Below are 17,890 nucleotides of genomic sequence, written 5' to 3' on the forward strand. Positions count from 1 at the left end.
GGCACAGAAGGTATATAAGAGATGAATACTTACTGTATATGATTGCCCAATAAATGGTGTGAGGACTTAGCAAACTTCCTGAGACACCCAGTCATGGCATCTGAATATGCCCAGTCACAGCTCAAGAAACCTTAATGTGCAGAGCCTGCAGCTCCAAAGTCTTCCCACAATGCAGAACACACATCAAATGGAAGAAAACTCTCCTTGAGAAATCTCTGCCACGAGAGCTCAAACTTGTGCTAGGTATCAGAATGTGCGCTCACACTCAGCAAGTAAGACACCTAGTGCTAGCATTAGGTGTAACTAGGATAGTGAAATGATTTGTTATGGAGTAGTTCTTATTCAGAGAAATGTTAATCAGTGAACAGAAGCAGAGCACATATTTTCAAAAGCAGGAAAAGCAACAATAGCAGTTGAGGCAATAAACATGGGAGTTATCTTTGAGTTCTAGAAAAACTTAGTAGTTATTCACAGTTTTTCTTGAGTTTTGAAAAACTGGGGAAGCCTCAACTCTTTCTGTAACAGAAAATTGTCAGAAGTATTCAAATTCCTTGAGGGAAACATAAATGAAGGAAATCCACTTGGATCACTCTGTATTTCCTGTGTTTTTAAAATATTCCTCACCCAAGGAATCTATAGAAGACATTGGATAAGAGGAAATCTTCTCACATGGATTAAAAACAAAAAACAAACAAACAAACAAAAAAAACACACAAAAAAAAAAAAAAAACCCAAAACACACACACACACACAAAAAAAAAAAAAAAAACCACCAAAAAAAAAAAAAAAACAACCAAACCCACCCCCAGTTCAAAGACAGAAAACAACAGATAAAAGTAAATGGAAATACATCCTTGTAATGCAGAGGAGTCACCAGTAAGTTTCTACAAGAATGACCAGCCATTGGCCAAATGAATAATGTCCAAAAACTTTCAAATCATTATGCTTTCCCACTTACCAGTTAGAACTCCACTCCTTATTCCTGGAATTCCTTGTATTTCTGTTACATTATTGAGACTAAAGTACTCATCACATGTAGCATTAAGCAAAGAACTATCACAGAACAGGCGCCATAAAGGTGTAGTCTTTGTTTCATTATTGCTTTCAGTAAATTTGGCACAGACATCAAAGCTGCGTTTTGACAATGTACGGTTTCCAAGGAGACAGATACTATAAATAAGAAAAATAAAATCAGTGTTCCTTCAATACAAGGCTGTGAATTAAGCCATTTTTTGTCCATTATATTTCCTCAGAAACCTCTTATTTACACTATCTATCTTAAGGCCTATACTACATCTACTAAAACAGTATATAGTTTCTACATCTAAAACTATCATCAATAGTCTTTAAAACATGGATCAAATATTTCTTCTTTATTGTACTGGCAGCTATTTTGCCTTCTGATTTGTTCTTTAGAAAGTACAATCAATTTAAGCAGCTTTACTACTAAATAACAATGATCAGGATGCATTCAGTTCTACAAGAAAGAAGTAAAATTAAGTAATACTTTATAAACTTAATTAAAAGATAAGTCTGATTAAGAAAATATAAAAGTAAGATTAAGCAATTAAATCATGCCCTTCCTTTTCCAGCAACTAAAAACTTTACATGCTCCTCAAAAATATTACAATTCAAAAGGTAGGAAATAAGCCAGGAAGGTTAAACAGGGAAATTAAACAACAGTGATGGGAGTACAAAGTAAAAAATCCTGTATTGGGAAACAAATTATTTCTTTCAGGAATGAAAGAAAATTAGAAAAGTCTGAACAGTTGTCTAAAGTAAATTCCTACCAGCACAGAATATTAAGGACCTAGGTATATTTCTTTGCTAATCTATACAAAAGATATTTAGGATTCCAGGCTTGCTTAAAAATGGAATGATATGTATCTATGAAGACAAAAGAAGGAACATCAAATAAAACACGCGTGCATGTTAGGCAGATACACCAGTGCAGCTTCAAGGTATTGCATCACTTGGAAATTGAGCAGATTTAACAGAAAACTGTTGGTAGAGATCATCTTGCTGCTTGCCTTGCTTATTTTTCTTTTTAATTGCTACTGATTTGATGACTCAATAGCAGCAAAGTCAAATGATACAAACAATGGTAACTTCTTTCAGTTTGATTCAACTAGGAGATCTTGAGGTAAACTATTTTACCACTATACAACGGACAAACTTAATGGAGGTTACTGATATCAACCTAACTAATCAGCTCAGTGGAAGCTATTTTGTTTGGGTTTTTTTAATGACCACCATCAGATCAGTCTTACCACTACATAAAACCACACTTGAGCTTCTCATTTTGAGGTAGACTCTAAATGTAAACCATTATATTTAGTGGAAAATAAACTCTTTTTATATTTCCCCCCCAATACAATAATATTACAGTAGCAGCCACATATAAAGTTTCCAGGAACTTGGTAATAAGTCTTACCTATGCTACATATCCACATAAACTCTCTTTTATATATAAAGGTGACAAAAATATATTACTATTTCCCCACTGGAAGTTACTGTAAGAAATACAAGTTTTATTCAGAAATATGTTAACATTTTACATGTTGCATGTAAAATCATGTTACAAAACAGTCCACAAGTACTGCTCTAATGCTCAATTTGTAATGTAATTACCAACACTTCAAAGTAATATTGAATTTGTAACTATCATACAGCAAAAGATAACTCTCATTATAAAGTGCCATGCAAGACTGAAGTTCAGCCTAATCTGATCCACATCTTAAGCAATATAATTTTGTTTCCTCTTTCAACATAAAAATATGCACAAAAATGCAACTCACATAACTGGGTAAAGTAAAATGCAACTAATAACTGGAATAAAGAAGTAACTCTTATTGAGCTAAGAATTAATCACATTGACGACCTTGAGAAGCAATGTGTCATGCATAACAATAAAAATTTATTTTATTTATGGGAAAGCCTTCACAAATGTAAGTGAATTTAAACACTTCAATGTTTCAATTTTAAGTAGGGAGAAATGGAAGTAACAAAAATTTCTTCATAACACAGTGACTTTATGATGCTTTTATCCCCAGACATCTGTTCTGTTTGTGCTGTACATTGAGTTCTGTGCCTTTAAGACTAGTTCTAGGAGCAAAGGGGGAGCAAAAAGAAGCGCAGAGTTTGTTTTGAAAAAACAACCTGACTCCTCCACATTCTTCTCCTGGGTGTTCGGCTAAAGCTCAGAGGAACTGCAAGACAGATCTTTTTGCTTTTAGTTAGTTTTAGCTAGCTAGAGATGAAAAGTTCCCTAGACTCTTATTTTTTTTTTTCCTTAGGATTGTTTAAACCTGCTCTAGACTGAAAAAACCGAGGGGATCACCAGGGGACTTGCACTTGTGGCCCACCGGGGTCTGGACCTCGGCATTTTCCAGCAGCAACAGAGGGACTGGGACTGATAAGAGACAGAGAGCCAAGCCACATCCACAGCAAGAACTTTCTCAATTTGCCATCTCACTTCAGAACAAGAGGTCTGATTATTTCCTATTATTCATTCTTTGTACTTGTGGGCACTTTGTTAAGTAAAATAGTTCTTTCCTACTTTTCTCTGAGGAAGTTCTTTCCCAGACCGGTTCGGGGGAGGGGCCATTTAGGTTTGCTCCCTAGAGGTACCCCATTCAGGGGTTTTCTCCCAAACTTGCCCTAAACCAGGACACACAGAAAGTTTAAAAGTTGGGTTTTTTTAATAACTGTGGTTCATAGTTCCAGTGGTTTTTTGAACTTTTTACTTTATTCTGTAAGTTTTTAGATTAAACATTTAGATAAAGTAGTTAGATTTACTGTCAGCAAAACCCACCTTCTTGCTCCTTAGGTGTGGACGGAATAACAGCCAGTAATTTTAAGCACTAAAGAACATTTTCTAGAGTTATCATATCTTATGAAAAATGAAAGAAAGGTTCAGATATGTAACTCAGAATAACAAATGAGCACATCAGTATTTACACTACATAAACCTACCACTGAAGCCAATGTGGCTGTATTTTGAAACCTAGCTTAAAAACATAAAATGGTTAGAGAAGCTATTCCATCCCGACACTTTTTTTCTTTTAAATAACCCATACAATTTCAATATTGCACTTACGGAAAGTCAGGTGGGTCAAAAGCAGTCTTAATAACTCCAGCATATATGGCAAGGATAGAAAGAATCACACAGGCAAGGAAGACCAGTGCAAGTTTGTTGACATACTTTACTCCCACAAAAACTACTATGGCCATCAGAATGATAATACATGTTCCATAGACTCTCATGTTGTTCAGCATAGTCTCTGTTTCTTCACCATCTGCCACTTTAAATATAGCAGCACTTGGAGAAATATAGGTCTGCAAGAGATATGGCCAACTATCATACATGTAATAATGAACATTTTAATAAGAAACAATTTACTTCAACTACAAAATCTAACCTTCTATACCAGTTTTGCTTTCACAAATGAGTTTAGCCATATAATTTAGGCATTTAGAAACTGCAGAGATAACAGGAAGGAAAAGGCGAGAGTGAAGATAAACAAATTTTGAGAAAAGGATACAGCTTTTGTTCTGGCTTCTCTCCTGTTAAAGAGCTTCCGCTCCTCAAATTCATGTGTCTGCCAAATGGGAAAAACTGCCAAGGAACTTGTCGGGGAAGGAAGTAGCACACAACAAAAATAAAAGAAAAAAAGCCTAAACCATAAACTAGACTTCCATTGATTTCTTCAAAATATGAAGAATCAAACAAAAGTACAGTAAACTAAAAATGTGTTCAGTATTATAGAATAGAATATATATATTATATATATATATATACGTCATAAAATTTTAATCTGAAGTTGCAACAGCACAGTTTAAGATTAATGTAAAAAGCTTAGTCATGTGCTAAAACAGACATTTCAAACTACTCCAGTTTCAAACAAGATTCTCTTACAGATCTCTCTTTCTTAAATTTTGGTGTGTTCTATTAGAAAAGAAGTTGGAAACTGTTATAGCACTTACACTGAAAAATGCATGTGAGAAGATAAACTCATCAGTAGTTCTGATACATTGGTGTACTACACTACAAAACAATATCTATATTCCTTCTTCTTGCACCCTTAAAAAACTCCTCTCTGCTCAGCTACTAGGGATTGAATATTAGGGCTTGAGGCAACTCTAGTCCTTCCAAAAAAAATCCTGCTAAAATTACTATTTTTCAATAATATAATTTCTAAAAGGAAGAAGAAACTTTGAACAGGAGGCATGATACATTCATAAGCAAAATCCAGAATAGACATAGACTATTATTTACCAGAATTTTAGATTAAATTTAAGTTTAGTAAATTAATGTTTACTAGTATGCTGGAAGAGATGAAACTTGTCACATCATCATGGAGAAAAAGAAAGCAAATTAAGAAATTGTTACAGACAGAGTATATATTGTTAGAAAACCCTACACTGTGACATTGCAGTAGTTTCAGGCTCTGTATGGAGGTACTCCAGAAGATTTTCTTGTAGATTTTGTTGCTGTTGTTCACAGCCTTTGCCAGGGAAAACCACAGGCAGATGACTGATTTCTGTTTCCCCAAATAATCCATGCCCCAGTAGAGGAAAAAAAAAAAGGCAATACTCATGCCTTGTGGCTATGTCAGGGGTCTGTTCTGAGGTCTTTGTCAGATATCCTGGGCAGCATTTTACTTCAAATTCTACAGCTGATTAGCAACACAAACCCAGCGTAACTCTCTAGTAGGGAGAACACTGCACCAAATTCAATCCACAATTCAACGTGTGCTCATGTTACTACTATAGACCAGATAACAAGCCAGATCAGATCGTGCAAGCAAGCATTAGTGAAGACTAACTCTAATTTAAAATGTAAAAAGCTTGGATTTGATTACATGGATCATAATAAGTAACAAGAAAGAATTCTGAAGTATCTCCTGTGCAAATCTTCAGTTTCTGATATGATGACCAATTATTGGCCCCTCCTGGATGAAGCAAAGCCCTAGCACCCAGGCCACTGCCACACAGGCAGTTCCACAGCATTTTTGCAAATATATGAGAATTCAAAGCTGGTAGCTTGGAAATGAGGAAATGGGATAAGATTATTATTGCCTCATCGGAGATATCCCCTTCACATTCTTCACAAGTTTTCACTGGGCAGCAGTGAGTTACCCTGGTAATGCTTTCCTGATCTAGGCTTGCAGACTATCATTCGGAAAGAAAAGATTTCAGCTTGGTTCCTACATTAAGTAGAATAAATATACATAAAATACTCTTTAAATTATTTTTGTATTACTGTTAAGAATTTAACTTCCTCAAATAGTCACAAGTAGAGTAAGAATAAATATCAACATCCTGAAAATATAGTATCTTAACATTAACGATCACCAAACTAGAATGCATTTTAGACCATTAAGAACATTCATCAGCAATATCTCCAAACAGCCCAAATACATTTAGTCTTAATAGAAATTAGTACTTACCAATAAAATTTCAATGGTACCAAGAATGTACATTGCTCCTGCAAAGGTTGTGCCCAAGTAGAAACAAAGTCCCACTGCTCCACCAAACTCTGGCCCTAAAGATCTTGAAATCATATAGTAAGAGCCTCCAGCTGTGAAATTAACAAAATAAAACAAAATAAACAAAACAAACAAAAAAAACCCCCCACCTCCATGCCTTCAGATAAAGGATGGCAGTAGAGAACAAAAATTTGAATCAATCATCATAATCAAGATAACCACTGCATGTGTCTCCACTGACATGCTCATGCCAAGACTATAATCAATGTCTATACTATCCAGGCAATTAGAATGTACATTTCAAGATTAATATCTCCATGCACATTTTCTGTGGAACAGAAAGTGAAGACCAAAGAAAGAGGAGAAAAAATTCCACAAACTAAAGAGAAGTAAATCAGAAAAGCATATACAGATATAAAGAGGTGTGAATGAATTTTTAGCTGCTTAAGCTGTTCCCCATCAAACAATAAATTTCCAAAATAATTGCTTTATGAGACAAGAACAAACAGTATTTTTTACTGATTCTATTTATTTTCTGTATATGAAACCACTGCCACTTTCACTACAGATCATTTTTTTTAGTACTGTTTAAAGGTACTGGGTAGGGATTGCTTTTTCTTGTCCACTTATACACTAACAGAAGGGTTTAAACAGTGAATACAAAGGGATGCTTCCACTTCATAATAAACTAACAAACAGTGCTGTGACTTCTTATTGGAGTTCTATTCTGTTACTTGATATTACAATGACTTCACTTTGATCCTGAGTTCTTCAATTCTTCTCACTCTTACTTCCCCTACGTATGCATGATCTTTCTTTAAGTCATAAACTACATCACCACCACCCTATTTCCATTGCACTATTTGACTTTTAATAAAGCTCTAAATTTCAGGCACTTCATCTCTTTCTTTTAGAATATCAACCAACTCTCTCAATGCAAACTCTTCTCTCTGGTTCCTTCTTCATCTACTCTTAAATTCATGATCTTTGTCCTGCTTGTGAGAAGGAGACAAGAGAAAGGATGTGTGTAATTTTAAGACATATACATCAATGTGCAGTCTGAAGCTGTTTTTCATAGAATCATTAAGGTTGGAAAAGACCTCCAAGATCATTCATTAAGTCCTATCATTGACCTAACACTACCAGGTCCACCACTACACCCTGTCCCTAAGCACCACATCTACTTGTTTTTTGAACACTTCCAAGGATAGTGATTCCACCATTTGCCTGGGCAGTCTGTTCCACAGGCTTCAGTGTTTTCAATATGAATGAATGAGAAACTAACAAAGATGTTATGATCCATCACCAATCCTTTTACTAAATACAGTGCTCTTGCATATGAAGGCAGAAAAAAGGATCCTGCTGCTCACGTCTCCTTCAGTCCTAGGTTGTAATCTGTGCTTTCTGCCTTCTCCATATATTCCAGGAAAAGCATCATTTCTCTAAGAAACTGGCACCAACAACAAAAAAGAGAAAATTAAGACCTGCCTCATGTAAGAGCTGCAGGTTGCAAAGCCTGTAACAGATGTTAAACAAAACCTTTATGATTAACTTTAAAAATATGAGGGGGGAAAGAGCAGAATATTTTAGTTATTTGCACACTGATTTGAATAACTCAATTTTATTATAAAACACAAGTATTTTAAACAGAAGTGTCTATTGTATTTTTATTTCATATATAGAACTGTATCCATGAAATATAATTACAATTATTCTACATCCTACACAAATTCTAGCTTTTACTTTTGCCCAACAAATTCAGTATAAGTTTATTAGGCAAAATTTTCAGAGTTCATACCAATGCCTGAACACCAGAACTATCAATTATTGTGTTAAGAAACTGAAAATGGTAAGAGCTTCAACAGCTAACTGATTTTGCAACTAAAAAAAAAAATCCTCTTACTTTATGAAGCCAAATCAATTTATCAATCTATCCTGAAATTTAAGGAGGTGAGCAGAACCTAGAGTGTTTATACAGAAAAATATTTCTGACATGAGACCAGTTACTATTCTTGCAGAAAAAAGATAACTAACTCCAGTGTTTAGATGGAATGTAGGCAAATTCAGGAGAGAAAACAGAAGCAGCCTTATTTGTAAAGATATTCACTTTGTTTGAAGACCAGTCTCCATTAATTCAAATTACAACATCTTATCTTTGATTAAATCATTAAATGATTGATGACAAAGGTGTGCTGCAGACTGTAATTCCTAGAAGGCCCAGTTAAAGACTGCATCTCACATTAAAAGTTATTTATAAAATCATTTAAAATAAAATATACATTTGACAAAAAAGCATTATTTCCGATATTAGAGAACTGTAAGAATTTCTTATCTCAGATTTAAACTCCCATCATTTGAGAATTTGCCATATAAGATAAAATTCTTTATTACCTGGAACTACACCATTTGTTGCTATAGCACTCATTGAAATGGCAGTTAGCATAGTCTGTGAAAAGATGAAATAGAGGAAAACATAAAATATTAGAGTTTTGGAGTTTTTCTTAAAAGACTGGGCAAAACAGCAATCAAATGAAACTAGAATTTTTTTTTTTCCCACCAAGATGTTTAATTTGGGATATCCATGCAACTCAAGTACTCAACTTTTCAGTAGAAGATTTAGTTAACTCAGATATTTGACTGTCTTTAAAAAAGAACTGGAAGAATACAGACCATGAGTTAAACAGTACTTAAAATAGTATGTTCATTATTCCAAATAAAAAGTAGTGAAAACTAATTGTAACATTGTTATGATAACATTTAGTAGTGGTCTCACATTCTAAAAAATTACTTAATGGTGCAATGCTGTGGCTTGATTTGTAGTTTATTATTTAATTTGTTCTGAAGTCATAAAAAGCAGAACAGTTCAGATCTCAAAGTAAATAATCAAATATTTACTAAAGGCCAATTTAATAAAACTCATTTAATACTTCAAACAAAAGCTTACTTTGATCAACTCAAAAGAATGTCCATACAGTTTACACTGACACTCAGTGCTTAAATATATAACCCATTTCTCTCAGTTCAACTATATTGGTCAAATATCAGTACAACTTAACCAATATAATTAAATATGGTTGTTTTTCTCTGATACTCATATATTAGAATGTATCAGTACTCTTCCAACAGCAGATTTGGCCAAGAGTTTAAAAAAGAAGTAAAATAAGTTTAACTTACACAAGCACAGCACATGAACACAATGATGAAAGACTCAAGAACTCCAGCTGTTCCTACAATCCATGTTAAACGTAGGAAAAGGATGACTCCCAAGATATTTTGCAAACAGGGAAGATACACACCAATAAAAGTGCCCATTTGTGGACCCTGGAAACAAAGTGAGAACATCAATTCCTTTGCAGTAAAAAATTTTAAATCCAAAAGCACTTTATTCCACAAACACTTATCACAAATGCTCCACAAACAAATATCAAGTGAAATTGAATGGTAGCCTCAGAGTGTCCAGCTTTGCAACTAATCACACGCTATTTATGAAGAAATATTCCTGAAAAGAGGGAAAACTACTTGTGATAGCAAACTCTTGTTTCACAGGAGTTAGGATGAAACCTTGATAGGGATAGGATGGCCCTTAATCTGTTGATTATAACACTCCACAAACTTTTTCTGAAATATCAGTTACAGACTAACATTACAGGTTGAAGATAAATTACTGCCAATATCATTTATATTCTGCAAAATTTGGTAACAAATTGCCACACAGTTGGCACAAAAAATTATATTCAGTAATATATATATATTTAAATGAATAAGCAAGCATTGATGCTTTAGAAGTTATCAAAATTATTAAGAAAATACTAAATTTCCAAGTACTTATAAGGAAACATAGACTGCCATTTAGATGTTATTTTTTATTTTTAGCATCTTGGGCAATATCCATGCGCAGCATCAACACTACTGTCTCATTAAATATGCTACTCTGATAGGCTACTACTTAACTATCACAATCACAGAAATTAAATTAAGACACATACATAAAAATTGTGTTATGAGGCCACCACATGGTACACAAACTAGATCAAGTGCAAGTGAGGACCCAATGTTCATTTGGCTAGTCAGCTCCAGAGGGAGTAATCTGGTCCTGCATTGACAAAAACCCCTCCAAAGCAGCCAAATGGACAAGAGGGTTCACACTAAGGAAAGTGTGAGAAGATCAATGTTACTTTTCTCACACCTGAAGTTTATCTTCAGATGAGATGAAACAAATATAGCTCAAGCACAACTAGACAAAGAAAGAAAGCACACTCATGAACAAATGCAGGATAAGCAAAAAGTTAAACAAACAGCTGGACTTTATTCCTGACCTTTGCCCACTGTCCTAGTACCAGCTTCCACTCAAAAACTCCCTTCCAGTCAAATGAGCTACCCTTCAAAGCTTATTTTCAAATATTTTTTCATCTCTGTCTTTTCTACTTTGTGCTCATTTTCCCTTTAATCATTCTCATGTGCTTCTCCTCTTCATAGCTCAGCATATAAATTCAGTAGCAGCACCCCTTCTCCTACACAAAGACAGGTGACTCCCAGCCACTGTCCATTCCCAGCAACTATCTTAATTTTCTTAGTCACCATGCAGCTCATCATCCCTCCTTTGCCTATAAGTCAGGTCACATGCTTTGATCCACGCATTCTCCATCCAAAACAACTCCTGCTCACAGAAGGATCAATCTAACATGCCACTGCAGATGCCAACTATTGCACACATTCTACTTCTACAGATACAGAGATGCACACTTTGGGTATCCAGTAGAGACAGACAACCCTTGCTGAATTCAGTCCACCTGTAGCAAGTGCGTTTAGCAATGTGTCAAGCAGAGCATATGGCTTCCTCTCTCCCAAGTACAATATTTTTGATGTCTGCAATAAAGTGTTTTCTTGGAATGCACCCATTAGGTTTTAAAAATACTTATTCCAACACACAAAACCAAGACAGCTACTCAAAAAAAACAGTCCATGTTAAGAGGTGCAAATACGCTTATAGATTTAAAAGAGTGACCTGTTTCATCTCAAATGTGCCTTAATATAACTACCCAAAAACCTAGGCAGTTAAAATATATTAATAAACTTGCAAAATTCCTACTGTACACTCACTAGGTAACAGGTATGGATACTTGCACAAGCTCACAAGGAAGAAGAAAAGAAAGGAAGAAGAAACTGAGTATACTCCATGTTTCAGATCCTAGCTTTGCATATGTTTTACCTAGGAGTATTACAGCAAAGTCTTGGTAAAATATGCTAATAAGAACATGAAATTAACACAAGTCCTGCTCCAAATGCTTCAGTTCTAAACATGGCATTACAAATTTTACTCCTGTTTTTAGGTATTCTCTTTTCTGGCTGAAAATTGCACCTCTTACAGCTAGTTATATAGCTTTGTCTGAATAAATTATTAGAAATCTAAATACCTTAACTTCCTTTCGTTTGCTATCTTCATCTGCTTCATGTTCCACCACTCCTTGAGTCAGATTAGTGTAGTTTGCTAGTTTATTCAGAAGAGATGACACCATGGGGTTGCTATCCATTTCTTCCTGTTGGGTTTTGAAGAATACTGCATTTATTAAATAGATTGTTTTTGAAGTCATCATTTTATGATGCTACTTCAAACACATACTGAACAGGTCAGCCCTTATTCAGCCAAACAAAAAAAAATTAGCATGACAAAATACCAGTAAGCTTTCAACCAACAAGAAAGTTCTGTTCTTTCTAGGAGTTTAACTATACATGGCTATGTTGCACCATTTCTTTCATATTTTTACACTATTTAAAATATGCAGCTCGAATATAAGGAAAACCTAGAGAAAGACCACTATAATTTTAAAAATCTATTTTTATCACAACATAGTCTTTAGTGGATTGTACTGGTAGGGCTGAGTCATTAGGGTGTTTCTTCAGCATCTTACTTGTGTTTAGAGAGTGTCTTCAAATGATTCCTCAAGCATTAAAATACTTACGTATTTATCTGAGGTCTACTGCTGCAGGCTTACATATTTTATCTTACACCAGGCGTACTACTTTCAAAGTGTTAACTTGTTGAAAATATATACTATATATATATATAATATATAACATATAAACTGCACATATGTAATAGCACCTGACACAGAAGTCAGTCCATCTTTCTTTAGCCAATTATCTGCCACCAAAAAAACCCATGCTAAAAAAACCAACAAAATCCAGAAGAATATACAACGCAAGAATCCCAAGAAAAGTGGATCCAAGAGAATTCAATTAAATACAAAAAAAGTGAACACTGGAAAGAAAACAAGAGATCAGGGTGACAAATACAGACAACAACTATCTCTGCCTGGGAGATTAGGTAATGATTATGGTCATAATAGTCAAACTTCTTTTTAACAGTTTTTATAACTCTAACATCCGAACACATGAGAAAAGCAAGACTGTAGGAAACTTACACTGAAACATACATAGTATCAAAAAAAATTTACCACAACAACACCAGTGCTAATGAACTCACTAGAAGGCTTTCAATGTGATACTGTTAACAGCAATGTCTATAATTTGATATATGTAAAAGTAATGGGTTTATATGAGCTGATTTAATGTAAGCCAAGATTCAAAATAACAGATTTGGTACAAAAAGCAGCTATGGACAAATTATCATCACTGAGGAATACAGCAACTAATTTGAATAATATAAATTTTTGGAAATGGCTTTATGGAATAGAGATTGAAGGAGAGAAATTCAATGACAGAACTTTATACCATCATTCCTGTCAAAAAATACTAAGATATTGCATACATGACAAAAACACAGTTAATGATCAACATTACTTCAATCCTTAGCACAATTTTCTCTAAAACAGTGGAAAATAGTAAATATACATTACTTGGGTCATGCACAGAGTGAGATGAAATACCATGTCCTCCATGCAAAGACATTGAAAGGAAGAAGAGGGAAATGTGAGAGAGCAACAAGAAAACATTGAGAAGAACGCAACAGCAAGGTGGCTAAACAATGTTGGAAGGAACTTACTTTTGTTAACAGCAAGCATCCGAGCAAGACCATTTGGTGGTGCTAGAGCAGAACAACTAAGATTCTTACTAGAAATGCTACTTAATTGCAAAAGAGGCCCTTAAAAGTACTGAATTAATACACTTTTTTCACTAATTGATTGATGATATGAAATGTCAATTATGAAGTAGATATTTACATTAGAAATTGCTATGGTGTGCTCTACACTGTAGTTGGACAATACAACTAAGTCATGGCTTATAGGTTTGTTTCATAGCTTTGCTGCTTTACGAAAAGTCTGTAATTCCCCTGTTGAACAAATTATTTTGTTAATCCTTTTAAAACTGAATACTGCTTTCTTAAAACAAATAGATTTAATTTCCAGCAGCTTTCTCTAACAACGTCTAGATCCTAGCCCAGAAAATTTAAATGCATGAAGACTTCTTTCATATTTTCATATTAATGCACACCAATATTTATTGTTCTTGCCTATATATCATTCAAATCCACTGAAATGGAATGTTAGCAGGGACCAAACCATGAAAAAGTTATTAAAACTCATTTCCCCCTCCCCACAACACTTTAAGACAGAAAGAAAGCAGGTGTTTGCTCATCTCCATTAAAGGTAAAACACATTTTTGGAGTATTTAACTTACCTCAAAGAGAGCCATATTCTTTCCGTCATACATGTTTCCTCTGCCCAATTCTGCACTGCTAATAAATGGACTACTTTCCCTGGCAATCCCATCCCCTAGTGGAAAAGTAACACAATTAAAAACAAGAAGGAAAAAAAAAAAAGGAATAAAAAAGGAATAAAAAAGGGGGGAAAAAAAGGAGGGAAAGGGGGGTCAGAAGTGGGGGAAAGAAACATTATACCACAAAAGGAATAGTCAAAGACTCTGGCATAAGAACTGGTTCCAAATAACACCATAGGGGGCTACAAACCCAGTTTTCATCTCAGACATACAGATGTTAAACATTTAAGAAAATTTAGTTTAGTTTAATCTTTGTAGAGTGTTCCATCTCTTAACTCTTATTCTTTAACACATGTACTGAATTCTACCCTACCCAGTTTCCCTAAAAACACTTGATAATTGCACTTCACATAAAGGTTTGGAGTACAGAATAAAATAACCACCCAGCTAACCTTTTTATTACTTTACTGACTCCCTCAAAAAATCTCCAGTAGTTGAGGCAGGAATTTATGAGAAACAATGCAAAAGGAATTATTTTGTAAAGGTTGTGTGGTCCCTTCCATGATATGTTATACTTAATCTACTCCTTATTGAAATATATATTGCATGAACATGTAGCTCTACTGGCCTGCTCTGGCACACCTCGCAAAAAGTAAAGCATTATTTTCACTGTCTTTCAGTCCACAAACTACAAAAACTATTACATGCTGATACTGTTACAACATTGGCATTTCCAAATAATCTCAAGTCCTTGCCTGTGCCACTTTTCCTGTACACCCTTTTGTCCTTATATTCACAGATTAAAGCAATAGCACCTACAGTCTCTTCACCACAAAATTAAAGAATAGTTGGAGAAAAAGTTGTACTCTTTTCCTTTCTCCTCCCCCTGCTCCCGACAAGACACCTATCCCCACATGAAATCCCAGAAGAAAGCTCTGGCAAATGTGTACGCTCGTCTCAGCACAACATATTCTGGTTGTAAACCAGACAGAAATAAATCTCAGTCCCTCAAACATAAAAGGAACTGTGGATTTCCCACCACTAATTTCCTATCACTCTCCACAGTACCACTATACTTTTTGGTATCATGACATAGAAACCACATACTATCATAAGAGACAGAAGGTTAACAACTGTCCTAAAAATTAGGGCCCTATAATTAGTTCCTCAGTCCAGAAACGAAATGGTGATGAATTCGGATATCCAATATATCTCCTTCTAGCCATATCCTCCAACTTTCATTTTTCTGTTTCTCTACAGTTTATATTTGGTCTCCCACTACTTCAAGTCCTACAGTCTGGTTAGGTGTCCCTTCTCCAACAGAGGTTAATGCAAGGCCAGCAGAAGGAGTACTGTGAACACATAAGAATCTCCCTCATGAACTAACACCTTGAGATGTTTCACAGTATACAGAACATGTTGGTTTTGCACAAGATTATCTGAGAAATTGGCATTTATCCTTTAATGGGCTCCACTGTACTTAAAGGTTCAATTAGCTTTTTCACAGACAACAAAAAGCAACTCTGTCCTGAAACAAATGCATCATTATTCCTCTTATCATTTTTCTAAAACATATGAGCACTAGGACTTTTTGCTTAAGGCATTGCATTTTCTTTCCAAGATTTTTGGAACATTGTTTTTCTTTTAGCTCCATTCCTGAAATCACCCCATTGTTTCTGCCGAAGTTTTTATAAACTATTCATTAAAAGGTGCATTCCAAGTTAAAATAAAAATAAGGTTGCTTGATTTCAGACTTGCTGAGACCACACTTTCAGCGACTTTCTCACCAACTGACAGCTGGTACCTGTAATTATTAACTAAATATCAGTACTTCTTTCAGGTACTTCCAAACCTTTCAGAAAGGATTATTCTTTGAAAAGTGAGCTGGGGAATTTCAATTATTGTTTTGCCTTCATACCGCATATAATGTAACTGAATTACTCCTTCAGTGGGTACCATTAGACTAATCTAAACACCAAAAGGGTGGCAAAAAAATTAAAGTGAGTCAGTATTCATAATTCTGAGGTTAAAGACTGTAGTTTTGTCTAACCAGTTCTGAACATAAAAATCAGAATCTCAGCACTACACAGTAAATATTTTAAATTGTAGGTAGGAGAACAGTGAAGCTGTCCTTTATTTTGTATTTCTAAACAATTGCATTTCCTACTTGGCTTTGCTCCAGCAGGAAAAAGCTCAGAGCACAATATCTCTAACAAACATGTCTTGTTAAATGCACCTAACAGGCTTCAAATGTAAAAATGCAGAACTTAGGATCTGAAGAACAGGAAACCTTTTACAGTGCTTACAACCAATATTCTGCCTATTTCAAGGCTTTCTAACTATAGTCTTCAAAATAGTCTGGTAGTGACAGACTGCAACAAAGTCCTGTTTCTCTAATACAGCTCTCTTTTTGTATTTGTGTATATTTGGCACAGCATTTTGATAGGTAATGCTGATAATGTCAAATATTACTTCAGCTTCACTTGAAAGAGAATCAACGCTGAAAAAGTGACCACAAAAGCAAACTGACAAGTATTCTGTCATCTGCAGTTTGCAGACTACTTCTAGAATTATCATAAAATCATTAGAACCATAGAAACATAAAAGCATTAAGGTTGGAAAAGAGCTCTAAAATCAGGTCTGAACTTTGACTGAACACTACCATTCCAACTTAACACAGCATTAAGTGCAACATCCAGTCATTTCTTGAACACCCTCAGGGATGATGGCTCTATCACCTCCATGGGCAGTCCATTCCAATGTTTAACCACATCTTCAGTAAAAAAAATTCTTCCTCGTGTCCAACCTGAGCCTCTCCAGGTGCACCTTGGGTCCATTTCCTCTAGCCATACTGCCAGTTGTCTGGGAGAGGATGCCAACCCCCACTTTGCTACAACTCCTTCCGGATAGTTATAGAGAGTGATAAGGTACCCCCCAGAGCTTCCTCTTCTTCAGGCTGAATGACTCCAGCTCCCTCAGCCACTTCTCATCTGACTTGTGCTGTAGACCCTTCACCAGATTCATTGCCCTTCTCTGGACACGTTCTACAGCTCAATGTCTTTCTTGAAGACAGGGGCCCAAAACCGGACACAGAGGTGTGGCCTTAAAAGTGCCAAGTACAGAGCAACAATCACTCCCCTAGTCCTGCTGGCCACACTATTTTCAATGGAGGCCAGGATGCCATTGGCCTTCTTGTCCACTTGGGCACACTGCTGCCTCATATTCAACCAGCTGTTGACCTACACTCCGAGGTCCTATTTTGATGAGCCACTTTCAAGTGACTCTTCTCCCAGCCTGCAGAGTTGCATGCAGTAGTTGTGCATGACCTAGTGCTTTGCCTTATTGAACCTCATACATGTACCACAGTGGCTAACCTCCAGTTGTCTGGAACCTCCTTATCAGGACTAACAATAATGATAGAGAACAGCTTGGCAAGTTCTTCTGCCAGCAAGATCTCCCCGTACACTCTGGTGGGTCCCAGCCAGCCCCATACACTTTTGAGCGTCCAAGTGGCTCAACGGATCACTGACTACTTTTTCTAGATTATACCCCTATAATCCAGAATCTACCCCTATAATCAGTTCTGCTCCTCATCTCTCTCTACCAGCTTTGGGGGCTGGTTGCCATGAGGATAACTGGTCTTTCTGAAGACTGAGGCAAAGAAGGCACCTCAGACTTCCTCATCCTTTGTTACAATGTTATCCTTCACATCCAATAAAGGC

At 35.6% G+C, this 17,890-nt stretch overlaps 1 protein-coding gene across 7 annotated transcripts in view; it reads right to left on the reverse strand.

The window, feature by feature from the left end:
- The window catches only part of SLC12A7 (solute carrier family 12 member 7), a 69,720-nt gene that overhangs the window by 40,359 nt on the left and 11,471 nt on the right, over positions 1–17,890 (reverse strand). For all 7 annotated transcript variants that reach the window (XM_040061728.2, XM_040061711.1, XM_058419945.1 and 4 more), the window contains exons 2-8: positions 14,130–14,224; positions 11,906–12,028; positions 9,666–9,812; positions 8,883–8,937; positions 6,453–6,583; positions 4,100–4,338; positions 959–1,170 (exon numbers count right to left, since the gene is read on the reverse strand). In XM_040061728.2, the coding sequence (XP_039917662.1) occupies positions 959–1,170; positions 4,100–4,338; positions 6,453–6,583; positions 8,883–8,937; positions 9,666–9,812; positions 11,906–12,028; positions 14,130–14,224 (1,002 nt within the window). The remainder of the gene's footprint in view (positions 1–958; positions 1,171–4,099; positions 4,339–6,452; positions 6,584–8,882; positions 8,938–9,665; positions 9,813–11,905; positions 12,029–14,129; positions 14,225–17,890) is intronic.

Source organism: Hirundo rustica, chromosome 1 (genome assembly GCF_015227805.2).
Source record: "Hirundo rustica isolate bHirRus1 chromosome 1, bHirRus1.pri.v3, whole genome shotgun sequence".
Classification (NCBI taxonomy): Eukaryota; Metazoa; Chordata; class Aves; order Passeriformes; family Hirundinidae; genus Hirundo; species Hirundo rustica.